Below are 19037 nucleotides of genomic sequence, written 5' to 3'. Positions count from 1 at the left end.
TATTAATACTGTAGTAACAGTGATTACAAACACATAGACTAAAATGCAGTATGTAGTACTATGTACATCTGTCTTTGATTTGAGTTCTAAACAAAAAAGTGGTACCTATTGGGAAGTTGTGTGACTTGGGCGAAGGGTGAAATACAGAAGAAATAGCTACACATGGAAAAAAGAAAGATATACAGTACCATATGGATTCAAAGTTGCTCCAAAATCAATGAGACTAAATAACCAAAAAAAAGCCATGTAAACCCCAAATATGCAATGACCAGATCAATGATAAAGCACCCTTCCACTTCCAGTTATCTGTAGCTATTCTATATTTCAACCCTCCACTCAAGTTACAACTTCCCAACCTCATGATTCTTCTGTCTTTTAGCCCCCACCCCCAAACACACACATACCTGATTGATTGTCATGTTATTTCAGGTTCCTATTCAGGTATTATTCCTAAAAACCAAAAAGGGTATACACACTGTGTACTCTCAAAGGAGGGGAACCACTTCATTCAAAAATGGAATTTACAATTTCATCTTAATTTTGAAATTTTCAATTTAATTATTAATTACTGGACTATTAAAACAGTATAGAACCCCTCGGCTACAGACAAAGTACTGTGCACATTTCTCTTAATTAATTACTTTTCTTCAACTCAATCATCTTTTTCTCCAGAGCACAAAAAAGAACAGGAAACAACAGAAAAGGAAAGTAACATACATGTAGGCCTATATGTTTTCTGGAAATATATATGATGTGTTAATTCTCACAGCATAGGCCTACATGAATGTAAAGAATTAAATATTATCAATGTTTGAGAGAATTTCCTAGTTGTAATTCTATAGCAGCTACATGGAATGTATGTTTACATATACATTGTACGATACATATACATCATAAAAGTTTCTTTCCTTCCAGCTGGACATTCATGTCATCTCTCTCCAGAACTCAAATATTGTTTACAAAAAAAAAAAAAAAACCAGAGACATAGATAATTTAATTAAATCTCTGCAAAAAACTACACGAATAATTGAACACATATATTGTACTTGTAAAATATCTATGTATGAGCTAATTTATTTTCACATCTTTGACAGCTACATGCATGGACATTCTATGGAACGTTTTCGTGTGGTTTTAAATGGGAAATTATGTTACGATTATTTGTATTTAACCTTCATGATTCGGTTGATGTAAAATACGACTAATGCGATGCTGCAATAATTGCCCCTTGCCGGGGCCCAATCTCTGCATCGGCCGAATATTTGTGTCGATTTCCATGTACAAGATGCTTTTATCGAAAAATGATTACAAAGCATTGTCACTAATGTAAGAATACTTCATTTGCATCAAATGTATCATCTCAAAACAACAATTTGCATACCGCATTAGTGGTTTATCACACGAAACGAAACCGACACGACTGAGAAACACATGTCCATGTTGACATTTCCACGCAGCCTCGTTTTCAAAGAGTTTGGCGAATTTATATTTAGAACTGTGCTAAATTTACACGGAGCTTCCCCAAAATTTCAATGGTCAAAACTGGACACCGTAAGCAGAACTTGACCACCATTATGGTATACAATGACTTTTGGAAGGCCAAAGAACGCATTTAGACTGGTTTCCTTTGCCCGACTATTCACTTTAAGACCTTTCTATTTATGAAAAGTATTTGATTCTACCATTTCCAGAATTTCAGAAGAAGATTTTTGAAGTTTTAGCCTATTTGACCCATTTTGACCCCGCCCCTAAGGCCCCTGGGGGGTCAGTCATTGAAAATTTGTTAATAGGATTAAATGGCCTTCTCATACTGATAATTCTGACAACATTTGACTCATTTCCTATTACAAATGACCAAATAATGCGCAAAAATGTGTTTTCCCAATATAAACTATAGTAAACTTAACCCCCTCCCCAGGAGGAAACTAGAGTCCCCAGGGTCATATAATTCACAATTTTTGTAAAGGACCTTAAGACCTTTCTATCTATGAAGAGTATTTGATTCTACCACATCTGTGAGTAGAGAAGAAGATTTTTTGAAATTTTACTCAATTTTACCCCTTTTGGCCCCTCCCACAGCCCCCTGGGGGGTAGGGACCATATAATTCACAATTTTGATTGGCCTTATGCCTTAGAAGGTTTGTGCAAAATTTCTTTGAAATTGCTTCAGCAGTTTTGGAGAAGAAGTCGAAAATGTAAATTGTTTTTGGACATACGACGGACGACGGACGACGGACGACGACGGACAAAAGGCGATTAGAATAGGTCACTTGAGACTTCGTCTCAGGTGACCTAAAAACCGGTACAGGTAAACTGTATCGCGGTACAATATTTTTTGGTGGTGCATTGCAATACTCCAATATACCGGTTAACCGCGGCAGCCCTAATCAATACCATCCGACTATAACCAAATCTTGCGTGATTGGTTATAGGTGGGAAATTAAAATTCTTTTCAATTTTGAGGAAATCCTGAATACAATGGACAGGTCTAAATCTATCGCCACTGTATCATCAGTATGTATCAAGTATCATTTCCCATTGGTGTGTCATGACTTTTTCGATTCTCCAACACTTTTTCTTGGATGGAAAAAGTTATTGTATATTACCAAAGCTATATACTCATGACAATTTTCATTTAACATCCATTACAAGCTAAAGTAAATCCATTCAATCCAACTGCACATTACTTCACCTAACAAGTATTGCAGGTTAACTTATTCACAAATAACTGAAATATAAATACCCTTTCTGTGCCAACAAACTGCTTGATAGAACACCTGACAGCACATTACTTCACCTAACAAGTATTGCAGGTTAACTTATTCACAAATAACTGAAATATAAATACCCTTTCTGTGCCAACAAACTGCTTGATAGAACACCTGACAGCACATTACTTCACCTAACAAGTCTTGCAGGTTAACTTATTCACAAATAACTGAAATATAAATACCCTTTCTGTGCCAACAAACTGTTTGATAGAACACCTGTACCACATGTTGTCTTCTGAAAACTGGGCAGCATACACCTTCAAAATGAATCTCAATATCAGTATAACAAGGGCAATAACAGTGATAGCGTCAACAAAAGACATTTTACAATCAAATTTCAGAAAATTGAAAGCAATATTTTCAGCAAAGTCAATAATTACTTTTGGGCTAGAAAAGGGCAATAACAATTCAAATGTTTTGATTGTTGATTATGTGTATAAAAATCAAACTTACATAAGGTAAACCTCATTACCTAGGGCAGGCAGAACTGTGATAAAATTTGATTTCTACACTTGTTCGAATGATGAATAATTGAATATTATATATACATGTAGTGTCAGCAATATGGTTGGGACTTGATCCTTCAACTTAAAATTGTCGTATTACAGTTTGGGTTAATAAGGCTAGTTTAGATTTACTACAAGCAATGACCTTTGTCTGTTGAGGTGGATCGTTAACCTTGGATGCAGCTGGACACAATGTTGCTAATTGGTCAGAAATCTTCATTAGTTTACTTGTGTTATCTTCATTGACGACTTGGACCCAAACTGTCACACAACTCTCCACAAAGGTCACCATCACAGACTCTTTCTGTAAATAGATCATAAAAAGTTGGAGAGAAACCTTCAGTAAGAAAAATTTGTCACTTATAATACTTTCCTTGAATAGATATAACTCATATTTTACAATCAAATTCTGTCATATTTTCATAATAGAGCAATCCAATAAAAGAATTTCAATAGTTTATGAATTAATAAAAATATCAAAAACTTGGGTTCTTTAAACACACATTTTCTAAAGCTTTTATATTGTTTTCACATCTCTTTTAAACATTTTGCTATGCTGCATTCCCACATACATTCAGTGTAACTAGGGTTTGGACACCCTTAGTAAAACAATCATTCAGATTGATTAGGCTAAATTCATTGGTTATACAACTGAAGTTACTGAACAGAAATGAACAAAACCAGCAGAGAAGTTCAGATGGTACCTCGTTCGTGCTGCTACCAATACTCCCAGAATTAGACATGTTGTCTGAATCAGCACCCTCTGGGACTGTTGGGGAAAAAATGTTAAGAAATATTGAATTGCAACTAACGTACATTTGCATATTTCATCCTCATTTTCTTATAGACTATAAAGGTCTACGAGGTGTTAATGCCTCACATCATGACTTTTTACACGATATAATGAGACAGACATGGTTGACACCAATATGCTCCCACCCCTATAGCTATTTCATGAACACTATCAACAGACAGTAAAAGCAGAGATTACAATATTTTCTGAGAATGTTTCATCTTTTGTGTTTTTCTGGGGTTTTCTCAGTAGTATGTACACATGGCCTTTTCTAGTAGTTACCACAACACAATGAGGTTCTATTCATTTTTCAATTGTTTTAGGCAATTGTTTTAAGCAATCATTTAGAAACGGGTATTTTACAACAAAATTTAACACCGACAAAATTTACCAATATCAGGCTGTGCAGGCCTCTGAATGCGACCAACTGGCAGACGCTGCTGTAGACTATTAGTGTCCTTTCCAAATCCCATCTGTTTACTACAAGGAAAATGCGACAGGAAATTAAGATATTATGTCAGAAAAAGCACTTGGTCTGTTTAGATCAAATAAATTTTACCATGTTAAATCAATTTCATCTTTATAATTAAGAAGACAGTAAGCTCTAATGAAAAGGTAAATGTTATTTCATTAAGATGTCATATAGAAATATATAGTTGGGTTTATTGATTAGGCTTAAGGTCCTTTAACAGCCAAATCAATTAAGGATGGCCTCCCCTGTAAGCAATCTGCAGCGTGTTTCAAGGGAGACAACCGGAAGTAGTCAGCAAAGCAACTCCTTAGTCTTGCCTTCTTCGACTACGGTAAAAGACGAATCAAATTACCAAATATTGCCATACCTCTTTGGTCTCTGCTCCTGTCGTCGCACAGCTACTTTCTTTCCCTGCACTTCTTGTCCATTTAGTTCAGAACAAGCTTTATCAGCATCAGGTTCACATAGATACTTCACAAAGCTAAAACAAACCATAAATTCTATAACAATTTCTCTACAGTCATATTAAATTTCAAAATCAACTTTATAAAAAGTTCTTCAGAGATCCTCATGAATTCAATTCAATTGAAGAAATAATTATTATGTTATTAAGATTCTGTAAGATACCTCGACAACAATGGTAATTTTACGTCCCGTCAATGTTCTGAAATTTGTAATTAACTACAGAGTAAAAATGACCATCAAACAGACTAAATGGAGAGGTTAAAGAAAGGTGAAAGGATTGCATTTTTTTGTAATTAACTACAGAGTAAAAATGACCATCAAACAGACTAAATGGAGAGGTTAAAGAAAGGTGAAAGGATTGCATTTTTTATTCTTAAAATGTGAATTTTATACCTGATCAGTTTCTACATGTTGTGAATCCTGTCTTGATGTTAGATACAACTGGTAAAGAGTCTTGGCATTTTATACCTCAAGCTCTAAGCTGCATTGTTGAATACATATGCAGTAGCACACAAGAAGCACAGAATTCTCGTCTCAAATCATTTATAATAGCATCTTAATTGGTTAGTTTTCATGTAACTAATTAAGCTTACACAACATTGAATTAGAGATTAACGTCATTTAATACTTCAAATCTCCTTTGGATTTGCATGTGATCACAAACTTTCTGTACAAACCTATATTCATACAATGTAACTGTACGGTAATTCAAATAATACAGATTAGATGCTATATTTTCAGAACACCTATGATAATATCTTTTTTTTTTCAAAACTCAAACTACAAAATAAGGATATATAATAAATACCGATCTATCATACATATCTATCGGCATGTAAATATAGAAAAAAAAAAAACACAATTCTCAGAATTTTTTTTACAATCTCTATGCAGTGAAATCTGGGTCCAAATCTAAAAAAATATATATTATTTTATGTAGTTATTTAATGGGACTAATTAATGTACCATGTGATACCTAATAAAATTTGACCTTGACTTTTGTCTTTATTGGTGATACTTAAAGGCCGTGCTTACATCTTTTCAACAGGAAAATTACAAAGAGTAATTACGTTACATCACCAATGGAGATACTAGTCCCGCACAAATGTTATGGAGTATCACGTCGTACATGAATTACCCATTGTTACCTTTCTATTGTTTGTACTACAATGGTACTTACGCATATCTGATAGCCGAGTTGTTATTTGGCTCTTTAACAACAATTCCTTGGATTTCCCCATATTTCGAAAATATTTTACCAACATTTCTCTGAAAATTAAAACAACAGATAATGACAGGTATTACAATGATCATTCTCTTAATCAATTGATAAGGAAAGTGTATTCTAATCTGGTAACAACATCAACACACAATAAAAACAAATTGAATTATTATATAAGGAACAAATTATCGGGAAAGGAAGGCAGGAGACAGGGGTTTCAAAATCAAGATTATTTATTGTATGCATATATTTTTTCTGACCTAGTCACCTAGACCTAATCAATATGAATACTTATCAATAATTTTACTCTCTGGCTTTCATTGTAAAATGAGATTTTTCTTTTTAGTCACAAGAGCTTCAGATAAGAAATCATCCCCTAATTTAAAACTCAATGTTGATTTTACTCCAAGCAAAATATTTCATTGCTGAAATTGAAAATTTCAAAGGGCATTTTACCCATTTCTATGATTTCAATGTTGATTTTGTAGAAAGTGTAATTTGACTTACACATACACCCAAAATAACATGCTAATTTGTCATGTCATTTTACAGAATTTAGACTTATAGCAGCACCTGTTATTTTTGGTTCTAATGTCTGGCTTGAGTATAGCAATCCAAATGGCTACTCCCCAGATTTTTGCTTTGAGACTTGGACTAAAATTGGTACACTTATACCGCTCATCATACTCATCTCTATTATTTGTATCATATTTTTTCAATAAAATTGGTAAAACTCAAATGGTAAGGGAATAATTATCATAGGTACATAGAAGGTAGATTTCACATGTTCTTTGTATTTTGCCATATTCAAAATACCTCAGGTATTTATAGTTTCATGCACGAGAAGCATTCTGGAAAAATCGAAAATGTTTAGTTCTACTTCTGTCAATGATCAAAGTTTTCAGAACGATTTTCCTCATTACTGCATATTCGTAATTTAAACCATATCAGCCATCACTGTCACTACAGATAAAACTGACTGTCAACTTTCATTTTCCAGACTTATCTAAAGTGTTGGTCTCATCAACGTCGTTTTGTCAGGTGATCATCAATATCAACAATGATTTTGAATGTGATTACTTAAATCTACATATGTTGTAAAATTTAGTTTTGGGTGAAGAACTTGAAAACAGATTGGGCTTCCATTCAATGCATCAGAATCAAACTGGTTTCTATTTCAACAGAAATAATTGGTATATAAAAGTAGAGTTGCACAATCGTAAGAGGAAAATGCATGCATATGCCAGAGGTTTCAAATGAAAACGGACAGAATCATTAGTCAAACAATTATATTAGAGTTTTCAGCTTTTTCTTGGATATATTTAAGCATCATTTTTGACAATATTTGAATGTGTATTTACTTTTCTTATGCATTTGTTGTATGCAGAGGAATTATTTTCAATGCATTTTTTCTGTATTTTGAATATATAAATATGCGCTTATGTATCTATTTGAAGTTCTTATCTCTAATGCCAAAAATCATTATATTTACATCTACAGAGCAATGAAACGAGAACATACAGCAAGACTAAATGAAGCCAATTTGTTATGCACAATTTCATTTCACATTTTTACCGTGTTATTAGTAAAATTTTGTAAAGTGAATTCTGCAGGTCTGTTTCCATCTCGACATAGAGAATGCATACAAAACAAAAACACTAAAGAGTATAAATACTGTGTTGTAACTTATCACCATCTTATACATGTTTGTCCATTTGAATGATTTTCACAGCTTATATTAATTCATCAAGAGAAAAAATAAGATATCAAAATTTTCATTTGGTTCTGGCACACATAACTTAGAATAATTAATATGTTTTATGTTCCAGTACAATATATTTGGGAACTGCTCATCTATCTCACCATTTGAAAATAAAGAATAAATTATTAAATTAATTATAATACAAATATTCCTAATTGTACACCTAGTAGAAGTATTGCATTTTTGGCAATTTCATCCTTGTCATAGACCATGAATTGGGCATTAGCCTTATAATATCAATTATTTCTCATTTTACAATCAGATTCAGAACGAAGTCCAAGTCTCAACACTCATCAGTGCTCTGACCATTTTGATTTCTAATATTTAATATTCCACCAAATGAAGAACGCGTTTGAACATTTCACAAGCCTAGTTCAGAAATGATGCTGGTAAGCCTGATGGATTCTGTAATCTGAAACGACTACCATAAATAATCCATAGCAAACACCACCTTTCCAGCAAAGAAGGCATCACTGGCACGTCTGAGTTAATTTTAGCAAAACGTTCATAAAAGAGAAAACGGATGTTTTCTTATATACGAACATCGCAAAGAAATATGAGAGTGAAATAGCAAATGTTGCTAAAATAAACACACAAAATTTGAATTTACGTTGAAATTCAATAGCTCTGAAGTTTATTGATCAGGAGATTTTTTTCCGGGAACATGTGTCAAAAGGTGAAAACATCTCTCTCGTTTAAATTTTCGCTTAAACTATCCTTAGATCTACAGAAAATAAACAATTGTGACCATTTAACTCTTTTCAAATTGCATTTAACTTAAGTGCGGCTTACTTCGTTAGCATCGGCAGGTAAATTACCCACGAAAACATCGTAAGTTGTGGTCCGCTTCGCCATATTTGTTTTTAACCCACGTGGTTTGAAAATACCGCGAAGGAGCGCCCCGTAGTGGAAGATTTTGAAATATGATGGAAGAACGACAACTCTTTCAAGGCATATTTATGAAATTGTCGGTACAATATAACTGCTTGAGTGGCAATCGGGTTAGAAATGATTTATCGGTCGCTCGATGTGTCCAAACATTGTATTTATTTAACTTTTTTACACATCATACAAAGTTACAATAGTTCTTAATTTTATTGCGTGTAGTTAAAGACGGTAGTAGCGGATCACTTTGAAGAAAAATCCGTGTCATATCAACAAATAGGCCTATTGACGAAGTTAATTAAGCAAAAGAAAGTAAACATCTCTCTGGCAGGTCATGGAAGGTGAATCCAGTTGCAATGTTGATGAAAAAATAATACAAGGCAAGCTTTTTCTTATCACAGTTATTTTATTCAGTTTAATTACCATATTTGTTTAATATATACAAATTGCTGTATGACTGATCCGCTACTGCCGATGACCGCTACAACCGGAAAAACTATGGTTGATTGTGTGACTTTGGGGTTGGGCATCGCTCCCTCTGTACATACATGTAGTCTTCAAAGGAAATTTTTGCAAGCCTTTATTTGGTTCCTCGATCAGATTTTGTCCCCTGAGTTGCTTTCAGTTTTACTATATATGAGATAGTCTAGGGGTATTGAGGATGACCGTCGATTAGCCCCGCCTTCCGATGATTGTGACGTGTTTTTTGTGACGTCAATTAAGAAGCTGGGACTAATCGACGATAAATCGTACTTTACCCTCGTCCTTTTCAAACGATAACACTCGGGTTTGTATACACGAAAAATCAAGCATTCACATGTAACATGACATTGACTGTGAACGTTAAATGTAAGGTTACGTCATCTCACAGACACAAAATTATGGCGTACAGTGTAACGTACCGTTCATTTTCATATACAGTACACATAAATACATTACGTATAAGTTTATAAACTTATAGCGCTGACTAGGTGTATATAACAGGGGCAAAATACTGCATTTGAGTCTTTGCTGTATACATAAATTGTATTCGATACTGGTTAACTGCTGACGTCGCTTCAACTTGTAAACACACGCTACTCCGCCACGTGAGTCACGTCTTGGCGATGATTGGCTGTCCGATCTAATAATAGACCACACAGCAGCGATGGGCGGGATATCTGCCAATCAATGCGGTGACCTACTTTGGAATCGACAGTGCACAGTCTCGCATATAGTCCGCCGCTATTTATAGTGTAGCCAGCTACAGATATTGTCCGATAGGTTATGAGGATTTTAAACGACATGGATATTTAGCGGTCGATTTAACACTGGTAAGTACTCAATGGTACATCATTTTATCTATATACGGTCAGTTTTTGAGCTATTTTGCTGATATTATAGTAAATATAGGCTCAGAAACCTTCGAACTAACAACCATAATGGCGGCAACTTTCGCGTGTTCTTCACTGCGCATCCACACTTGAGCATGTAGGCGTGGCTAAATTATTCAGTGTAGTTTCCTGTGATATTAATGCGCTTTACACGTACATGCAGACGAAATGTTAAGACGAAGTCTCGTACCCGTAAACGAAATTATATTATTTGTGAAGGTACGTTAATCCATTCAAATTAAACGAAGTGTTAGCTCATCGAAATTAAAAACGCTGATATATATATATAAAAACTGTATGAACTTTATTATACTGGGAGTAGATCTATTTGCGTTCGCCCCTGTCAAGAAGGCTCTGGGTTCTGTCCACTGGCCGAGACACACCAAAGTCTATATAAAAGTGGTAGTTACTGCTTCTGCTTAGCGCTCAGCATACAGGGAGTGGGACGACTGGTTCGCCCGTTGTCAGTATAATGTGACCGCGGGTGGGGTGTACGTGTTGCTTGTTGCTTGGTGTCTTCGGATGCATGTTTCAGTGATATAACACTATAAAAAAGGCAACAGTTCAACTATACAAGAAGACACAACAAGAACATACTGCAGTCTCCCAAGGCACGCACCTCGCACAACATGCACGCAACATACCGCATACATGGGAGGCCGTCCTTACATGACCAAAGCTGTTAATAGAACAAAAACAAGCAAAAAGTAGATCTATTAAAACATAGTGATAGTTAAGTCATAAATAAATTTTCAAAGATATTTTGAATATTGTTTTCATAAATCCAGAATTTATCAATTTTGTAATATTTTTGAATTTGGAATATTTTTTACCACTGCAGCAACTGTAAATTAACAGAACTGCGACAGTATATATATATTACCAGAGTAATTTTAAAGATGCTCCACCGCCGAGAGAGCATAAATGATATTCATTATTTGAAAAATTATTGGTGTTTAATCGTGTATATATATGTTAATTAACAATATAAAATAATTCGTTTTGCCTTTGGTGCGTGCGCAATCAGTATTTCATTCCATATAGGATGTAGTACCACGGATTTTTTTCGGGATGCAATTAATTAATTTTCATATTTTATACTTGAAAAAAAATAGAAGCTCAAACTTTCCAATGGTGGTAATGGTGTAAAGTAAGTAACTTTTGTGACTGAAGAAAAATACTAATTCGTCTTCTCTCGTTTTTGATAGTGATAAAATACCATTTGTCGGCGGTGGAGCATCTTTAACAAATATAGATTGAATGAAAATACCGCAATAAGTTTTATAGTCCATCTGATTTGGTTTCTTTCAAATGCAACATTATTTTTTGAGCTGTAGGAATATTTTTTCTTTATTTTTTATGTTGCTCAAATTTATCAACTTGTTCGAAATTATTCCTTTTAGTTAAATTTACTAAACTCACAATATCTTTCAATAGGGGTTTCGAGATCCCGAAACGACATGCATGGTAGTCCCTCCTTTGCGGTGATTGTGACGTCATATTTGACATGATTTATGTGACGTCATAATAACCGGAAAGCGGAACTAATCGACGGTAAATCGTACTTTACCCACGTGGTTTTGAGATCTCGAAACCTCCGTATTCAAAATTTATTGAAGAGCTCTTTTCGGTGTTATTAAGACCATTAATCTGATTAAAATACAGATCCTTTTAAGAACGTAGTGGTTATATGGATTTGTATTTTAATTAGATTGTAAGATCATCTGACCCGAATGAGCTAAAACTTACATGACATCCTGACACGGCGTCCCAACAAATAGTCGATCTGAAATACTAGATGGTCGCGACAGCCGCCATTTCGAAAACACATTTGAACTTCTTCTAAGTTCTACCCGTACGATTTAACTGAAATTTGTCTGAAATGATCTTGACATAGTCCCGACCACGTGCTTTTATTTTTTTTCCCAAATCCAAAGGTGTCGACTATGATACCACATCTAATTAATTATCTATCCTACTATAAGGTTGTCTGATTACCTTTAAAACCTCGATCATGTATATCATTACTCCGTTGCATCAACCAATCAGAAATGGCGTTACGAATGATAACGTCATTATCTTTTATGGATCGAAAAAGTAATATTTAAAAAAAAATGAAAATGTTCGCTTGAAGTAAAATAGATATAAAAATTTTGAGAACAGCAAGAACATATATATCTACTGTATTTTTAGACAGCAAATTTCATGCACGATACCAGGTATTAAATTTCAATTTTATGCCCATCTCAGATTTTCAAACTTCTGGTAGATGCATTACAGAAGACTTTCTTGACATTTTGATACCTAAAACATGCCAAATCCGAATTGATATGGCGGCCACCATATGACATCACAATTAACCTAAGTACATACATGCAAGCTTGACAATATTTAAAATGGTGATTTATAAAATGTTTAGTTGATAATTCGAGATCTTATTCGTCCACTAAATTGCATGCATTAGTTCATTTTTCTGTTATAAAAAGTAACTTGGTATCATAATTTCATTACATGAGGATTTACATTTCCTCCGCCTATTAGCCTTTATTTCATTGTTTATTTCAGAGTTATCTCCCCATTGAGTAGGTATCTATAACAAGCCAATTTAACATTTATTGAAGGAGCAAGGTATATCCCGTATTTAATCGAATTATATGATTATATAAGATATCTTATATATATATATAAGATATAGATATCTTATAAAATATATAATATATCTTATAAAGTATATAATGGCGACAATAAATATATTGGTTTTAATGGTGATCTATCTTTACATGCATACTTTTGTCTCGTTCAACCAAACGTTGGATATACTGGCGTAGCATGCGAAGCCAACAAGAGTCTGGCAGAACGAGTAGTATACTTTACAGCTCTCTATGACTTCCGGGTAGGGAGACTTATTTCTGGTCCTTTGTTGAAATCTCGTTCCTTTATAAGATATTTTATAAAGCAACGAAATTTCAGTTATAATATCCTTGTCCCACAACCCCCATTTGAGAAGAAAATCCACATAAGAGAAAGAAGAAATTTTTATTTCCGTAACAGATATTCCGTTTTAGGTCAGCTGATTATATTGGAAGGTCTGTCACTTGAACGCATACAAATAAAGAGCAATTGCATTGAGCTTCTGCCGGATGAAGATTACATTCGTCGGATCATAAAAGCGTTTGAACCACTTGATTATATATTGAGCCGACTTCCAAGCATCGCAGGATTGGATTTTACAGATTGTGTTTTTTCTTATATTTTCATGTATGCATTACCTTAGAAGTGCTTCGCACTTCGTGCACTTCGGGCTGCGCCCTTATAATATATCTTATATACGATATAAGATATCTTATATACGATTAATTAAAAAAATATATATGATATCTTACATCGTATATGAGATATTTTTTATTTCAATCAAGATATCTTATATATATGCAGTGAAATTAAGGATCGACTTTCCTCTTTGAATAAATTTAATGTTGGCTTGCCATAGGTATCTATTCATTTGTGATGTCATTTGATTATGAATAAACATTACAAAACGGTTGCAAACATGATATCACAATCAATTATCTATTACAATTGATATGGGAATCGTATGGAAATATTTAAATCAATGCTAATTAAATGTTTTGTAATGTATAAATAATGCATTGTTTGAAATGCAAAATAAAAATGTAAGAAATGTGTATATCATCATTTGTATGTCAATTCTTCGAAACATCTCGTCATATCCGCATGTGACAAAAAGTTCTGTACCTAAATTACCGATACCAGTGTCTGTCACAATACTCGTACTCTATAACTTTGATGCTGATCTGGTGGCGGTTTACATCGTTAATACAATATAGGTGTTTGTTTTATGATTTCATAACTACTATATATTTTATTTTCTTTCAGAACATATCCAACCACTAACATGGCATCCAACGGTACCCGTGGTGACAGGGATAAATCCGCCATTGCAGCCAAGCTGTGGGCTGCTGCTCAAAATACTGTTGATATGCTGACCAACGAGGACGATTCTGACACATACAATGCACTGGATGATTCGTCTTGTGATGCAGATATTGGCGACGAAACACACCAGGGAGTAGAAATGGACATGGGATTAAAAATTGATACCGTGTTCACATTACCGCTGGACACGTATTTAGAAGACAAAGCGGACGAGCCAATCGAAAAATTACTTGAAAAAGAACAACATAACAAAACTCTTGTATCACAGTGTAAGCCATGCTCAGTTGTGTTGCAAAGAATTGACCACGACCTTGCAGGAAGACAACGGATCTTTTACAGGCAATGGAAAAGACGTTTCAACAAGTGTAACCAATTTTGTCGATACAAATATGTTGATAATATGCGGACGCCGGAACCGCAAGTCCCACAAAAGAAGAGAAAGAAATCTTCAAGCAGAGAAAAGAATCTATCGCCAATTGAAACTTCCCATCAAACGTTAATCAAGAAAATATCACAGCGTCGTCTTCGGGATATGTTGAACAAGAAATCACTCTCGGGTAGGGAGGTGTTGCGATATATGTACCTGAATAAAATAAAAAATAAAAAGGAATCGCGTGGAAATTCATCAACAGATCAGACCAACAGCCAAAGTACAGCACCGAACACTTCAATCATTGATAACAGTCCTAAACAGTGCGCAAACCATACGTTAGATAAAGTGAAAGTGAAAATAGAGCCAGGTTTAGAACATGCAAATTCAAACCAAGAAGGAAAATGGCCGAAAGTTGATGCAGGTAATGTGAAAATTGAGCCAGCAGATGAAAGTGAGTTCGAGAGCTATGGAAGAAAGCCTGGAGTTGATATGGTGTCCCTTTTAAAAACAACTTCCTTAGAAGACACGAATGACTATTCAACGATCAAAGGAATTCTTGGATTGAGAAAACAGCATGCTGGTGGTGCAAAGAAATCTTTACAAAATCAATCAATTGCAGACGTTTTGAAATACAAACCAAAAGCTTCTGTATCGTCCGATCTCCGTGTTTCATTAAAGGTATCCATGCCTTTTGCCCCATACAAGAGTAAAAGGCCTATCGATTCTAAACCCGCTGCTAATAGCAAAGTTTTGAGTGCTTCATCATCTGTACCTCAAAACCAGAATTTGAAGTTTTCATCAAATAACGCACCACTTGTGCAAAATCCCCCCGTTCTTTTAGCAACTGGCAACCAAATTCCATCGTCTCAAGCACCGCTTCAGTTAGTATTAACGGGAGGAGGTACCTATGGCCAGAATCAGTCGCAAATAATGCTGACGGCGTCTAACCCAACGAGTACCCTTAATCCGCCTCAATTTGTTTTGACTGGTTTGAACAGCCCGCCTGCTACTCAAAATCCGCAACAAATTGTTTTGGCAGGGGTACGTGCGAATAACAACCCACAGAACCCGCCTCCGATGATTTTAACCAATGCAAATCAGCTTGCTAATGTGAATATGCCACAAATCGTAGTAGCAACTCCAAATACGCAAGCAACAAGCCAATGTCGTCCAGCTTTGGTAGCAAATAATGGCACAAGTGGAGCGCCACGATTATTTTTTGCAAATACAAATCCAACCCTTCCAGTATCTCAAAGTACTCCAGGCCAGCCACAGGTCATTTACACCAACGTGTACACCAATCCAAACCAACCGAGCACTTCCGGACCTTTGCAAACAGGACAATACGTAATGAAGCAAATAGTTCAGCAAATCCAACAACAACCAAATTTGTTGAATATGGCACCCACACAGCAAGTGCCACAACCTGCAACGAAGCTCCAAACCCGAGCTGTAATCCCAGGATATACCCCTTCTTCAGTACCCATGACACCACAACCTGTTCCTGTAATACAGACATCAAGTGTTTTGCCCAACTCAATGTCATTCCCTCCCGGCACCATATTTTTCAAACCGAATACTATACCGGAAGCACGCCCCCAACCAGTAGTAAATGCACTTCCTACTGCACTGCCCCCAAAACCAGATAATTCGACCGCCACAGTAGTTGAAAATGTTCGGGGAATAATGGAAAATGGGAATAAAAACCTTCCTGTTGAAGGGAAAACTGTTACCATTGGGAAACAAAAATATTTGCTTGTCCCTGCGAAAACACTGAAGTCTTGTGTCCAAGGCTTTAATGCTGCAAATGCGAACAACGAACAAAAAATAGACAAGAAAGATGGGGGAGTTTCGAAAGCATCTGTCTCCGACAAGGTAAAAAATCTACTGGAAAGGAATGAGGAAATCTTAAATCAAGCCGCGGCACTAAGGACACAGAGTAATACATCAAAGAGTAAACCAGTCTTGTCCAATTCAGTCCCTTCAGGTGCTCGGCAAGACGGGCCTCAGAATATAAATATTCAAAGACCACAGTCAAAAGAAACTCAGGGAAATTTGCCTCTGACTGTGTCTTCGGTTACTGAAGAACCAAAACAGAAAAAAGCTAAACATGCACGGAAAAATCAACCAACCGTCCGAGATGATTGGACTAACGGCGATGAGGACATAATTTTAATCGAGGATCCCGACTCTCCTGCTACCACTGCCATACATCGTATCTCCTCAGATTCACGGAAGCGAAATCCAAGAAAATCAAAGCCTACGCCACGATTAGATTATGATGAAGTGTTAAGGCTGCAGCGATTTAATCCCTGCGATGACGATAGCTGTTCAGACACTGATGTTGATATAGAGACTGTTGATCCTTCGCCTGAAATGGCCGGAAAAGGTATGTTAATTCCGAAGACTCCAAGAATGCCAATGGGCGTACGTGAATGGCCAGACGGCGCCACTATTAAAGAAAAAAGCATTACACTGCCGGCAAACATGTTTGAAAACATGGACGAATCCGCATGGTAATTTCTTAATGAGAATAACCTTTTTTGTTTTGTTTTGTACAAGTATTAAATTGAATTATAGGTCATCTGATCCGAGAGTCAGGTTATATGATGACCTATAGCCATTATGTTTCGTCCGACGCCGTGCTTCGTGCGCCGTGCGCCGTTTGTAAACTTTTCACATTTTAAACTTCATCTCCAGTTCTACCAGTGCCTTTTGGCTGAAACTTGCTTGAAATGCTTCTGATATGGTCCCGACAAATTGTTGTCATTTTTTGGGTCGATCGGAAATCCAAGATGGCCATCACAGCCCCATCTGGAAAAAACATTTTTAACTTCTCCAGTTCTACCAGTGCGATTTAGCTGAAACTTGCCTGAAATGATCCTGACATGGTGTTGAAAAATGTTTAAATCGAATTAATTTCCAATATGACTGTTACGTAAGTAGACCGATGCCCGTTAAGGCCTTTGGGCCTCTTGTCTACTGTGAAAGATTAATTAAAGAAGACAACTGCTAAGAAATGAATGATGAATGTAAATGTTGAACGAAATTTGAATGTCTTTCTTTCTGTCATTTTCGTTACCCTTTTTTAAAATTTATTATCTACTGTAAAACTTTATTCAAAGGCGCATATTCATAGAATATTAGTTTGGGTGATTAATTTCGTATGCGATGTTTGTGTAACAGGAAATCAAACAATTGTACCAGTGCTATTTCGATTTCATTTTAATGTATGAGGTTCAACGAAAAATAAATCTTTGTGCCATTAAGTTACCATTGATCAAAACAGTTTACATGGTTGTATGTATTATTTATTTATTTGTTTGATCGTGCATCTGCACAAAACATCTCTATGCCATGGTGCGGCGTCCGTCGTCTTGCCGACCGGCCGGCATTCCGTCCGGCGTCAACTTTTCAAAGAACTTCTTCTCCAAAAGATGGAGGCCTATAGTCCTGAAATGTGGCTTATATCATACTGAAATGAAGAGCAAATAAGTTTATTCAAATGAATTACCTTAAAGGGACAATTCACTCAGGCTAATTCTTTTACATAACAAGAAGCAAAATATGGCATAAATGTATTGTTCTACGTTTCTTATGAAACATATAATATAAAAATATTGATTAATTCCACGTCATTGTAGAAAATTGTGAATTATATGACCCTTGGGTCTCATGTTTCCCCCTGGGGAGGGGGTTAAGTTTACTTTAGTTTATATAGGAAAAACACATTTATGAACATTATTTAGTCATTAAAATAGGAAATTAGTCAATTGTTGTCAGAATTATCCCTATGTGATGGCCATTGAATCTTATCAACAAATTTTCCATGACTGATCCCCAGGGGCCTTAGGGATGGGGCCAAAACGGGTCAAATAGGCTAAAACTTTAAAAAAAAATTCTTCTGAAATACTGGAACTGGTTGAATCAAATACTCTGCATAGATGGAAAGGTCTTAAAGTCCTTTACAAAAATTGTGAATTATATGACCCTGGGGTCTCAGATTTTCCCCTGGGGAGGGGGTCAAATTTACTATAGTTTATAAAGGAAAAACACATTTATGAACATTATTTGCCTATTTTTCATAGGAAATTAGTCAATTTGGGTTAGAATTATTAGCCTGAGATAGCATTTTAACATCATATCCATATTGGTCTTGGCCGACCCCCAGGGACCAGAGGGGCGGGGCCAAAAGGGGTCAAAATGGATAACATTTCAAAAATCTTTCTTCTGAATTCACATAATCTTCATAGATTAAAAAGTCAAATTTATAAAATCACTGACTGACTTCAAGGGCCTGATGGGCCAATATATAGTGTTTATATGCATGTCTTTGTTTCATTCTGTATCTGAAATCAGGTGACCGTTAAGGCCCATGGTTGATTATCTACTGTAAAACTTTATTCAAAGGCGCATATTCATAGAATATTAGTTTGGGTGATTAATTTCGTATGCGAT

At 35.4% G+C, this 19037-nt stretch overlaps 2 protein-coding genes across 4 annotated transcripts in view; one reads left to right on the top strand and one right to left on the bottom strand.

Annotated features, from left to right (window-relative positions):
• The window catches only part of LOC138323301 (serine/threonine-protein kinase 31-like), a 52305-nt gene extending 43422 nt beyond the window's left edge, over positions 1-8883 (bottom strand). For all 3 annotated transcript variants that reach the window (XM_069267802.1, XM_069267804.1, XM_069267803.1), the window contains exons 1-7: positions 8784-8883; positions 6188-6276; positions 4910-5023; positions 4462-4550; positions 3982-4046; positions 3423-3581; positions 2954-3028 (exon numbers count right to left, since the gene is read on the bottom strand). In XM_069267802.1, coding sequence (XP_069123903.1) covers positions 2954-3028; positions 3423-3581; positions 3982-4046; positions 4462-4550; positions 4910-5023; positions 6188-6276; positions 8784-8846 — 654 coding nt within the window. In that variant the 5' untranslated portion in view covers positions 8847-8883. The remainder of the gene's footprint in view (positions 1-2953; positions 3029-3422; positions 3582-3981; positions 4047-4461; positions 4551-4909; positions 5024-6187; positions 6277-8783) is intronic.
• Positions 8884-10076: 1193 nt separating this feature from the next.
• On the top strand, positions 10077-17872 carry LOC138323300 (uncharacterized). The gene is made up of 2 exons (XM_069267801.1): positions 10077-10189; positions 14147-17872. The coding sequence occupies exon 2, from the start codon at positions 14166-14168 to the stop codon at positions 17097-17099; it is 2934 nt and encodes a 977-aa protein (XP_069123902.1). The 5' UTR covers positions 10077-10189; positions 14147-14165; the 3' UTR covers positions 17100-17872.
• The last annotated feature ends 1165 nt before the right edge of the window (positions 17873-19037 follow it).

Source organism: Argopecten irradians, chromosome 5 (genome assembly GCF_041381155.1).
Source record: "Argopecten irradians isolate NY chromosome 5, Ai_NY, whole genome shotgun sequence".
Classification (NCBI taxonomy): domain Eukaryota; kingdom Metazoa; phylum Mollusca; class Bivalvia; order Pectinida; family Pectinidae; genus Argopecten; species Argopecten irradians.
The sequence above is the reverse complement of the archived record's forward strand: the minus strand, read 5'-3'. Positions and strand labels throughout refer to the sequence as shown.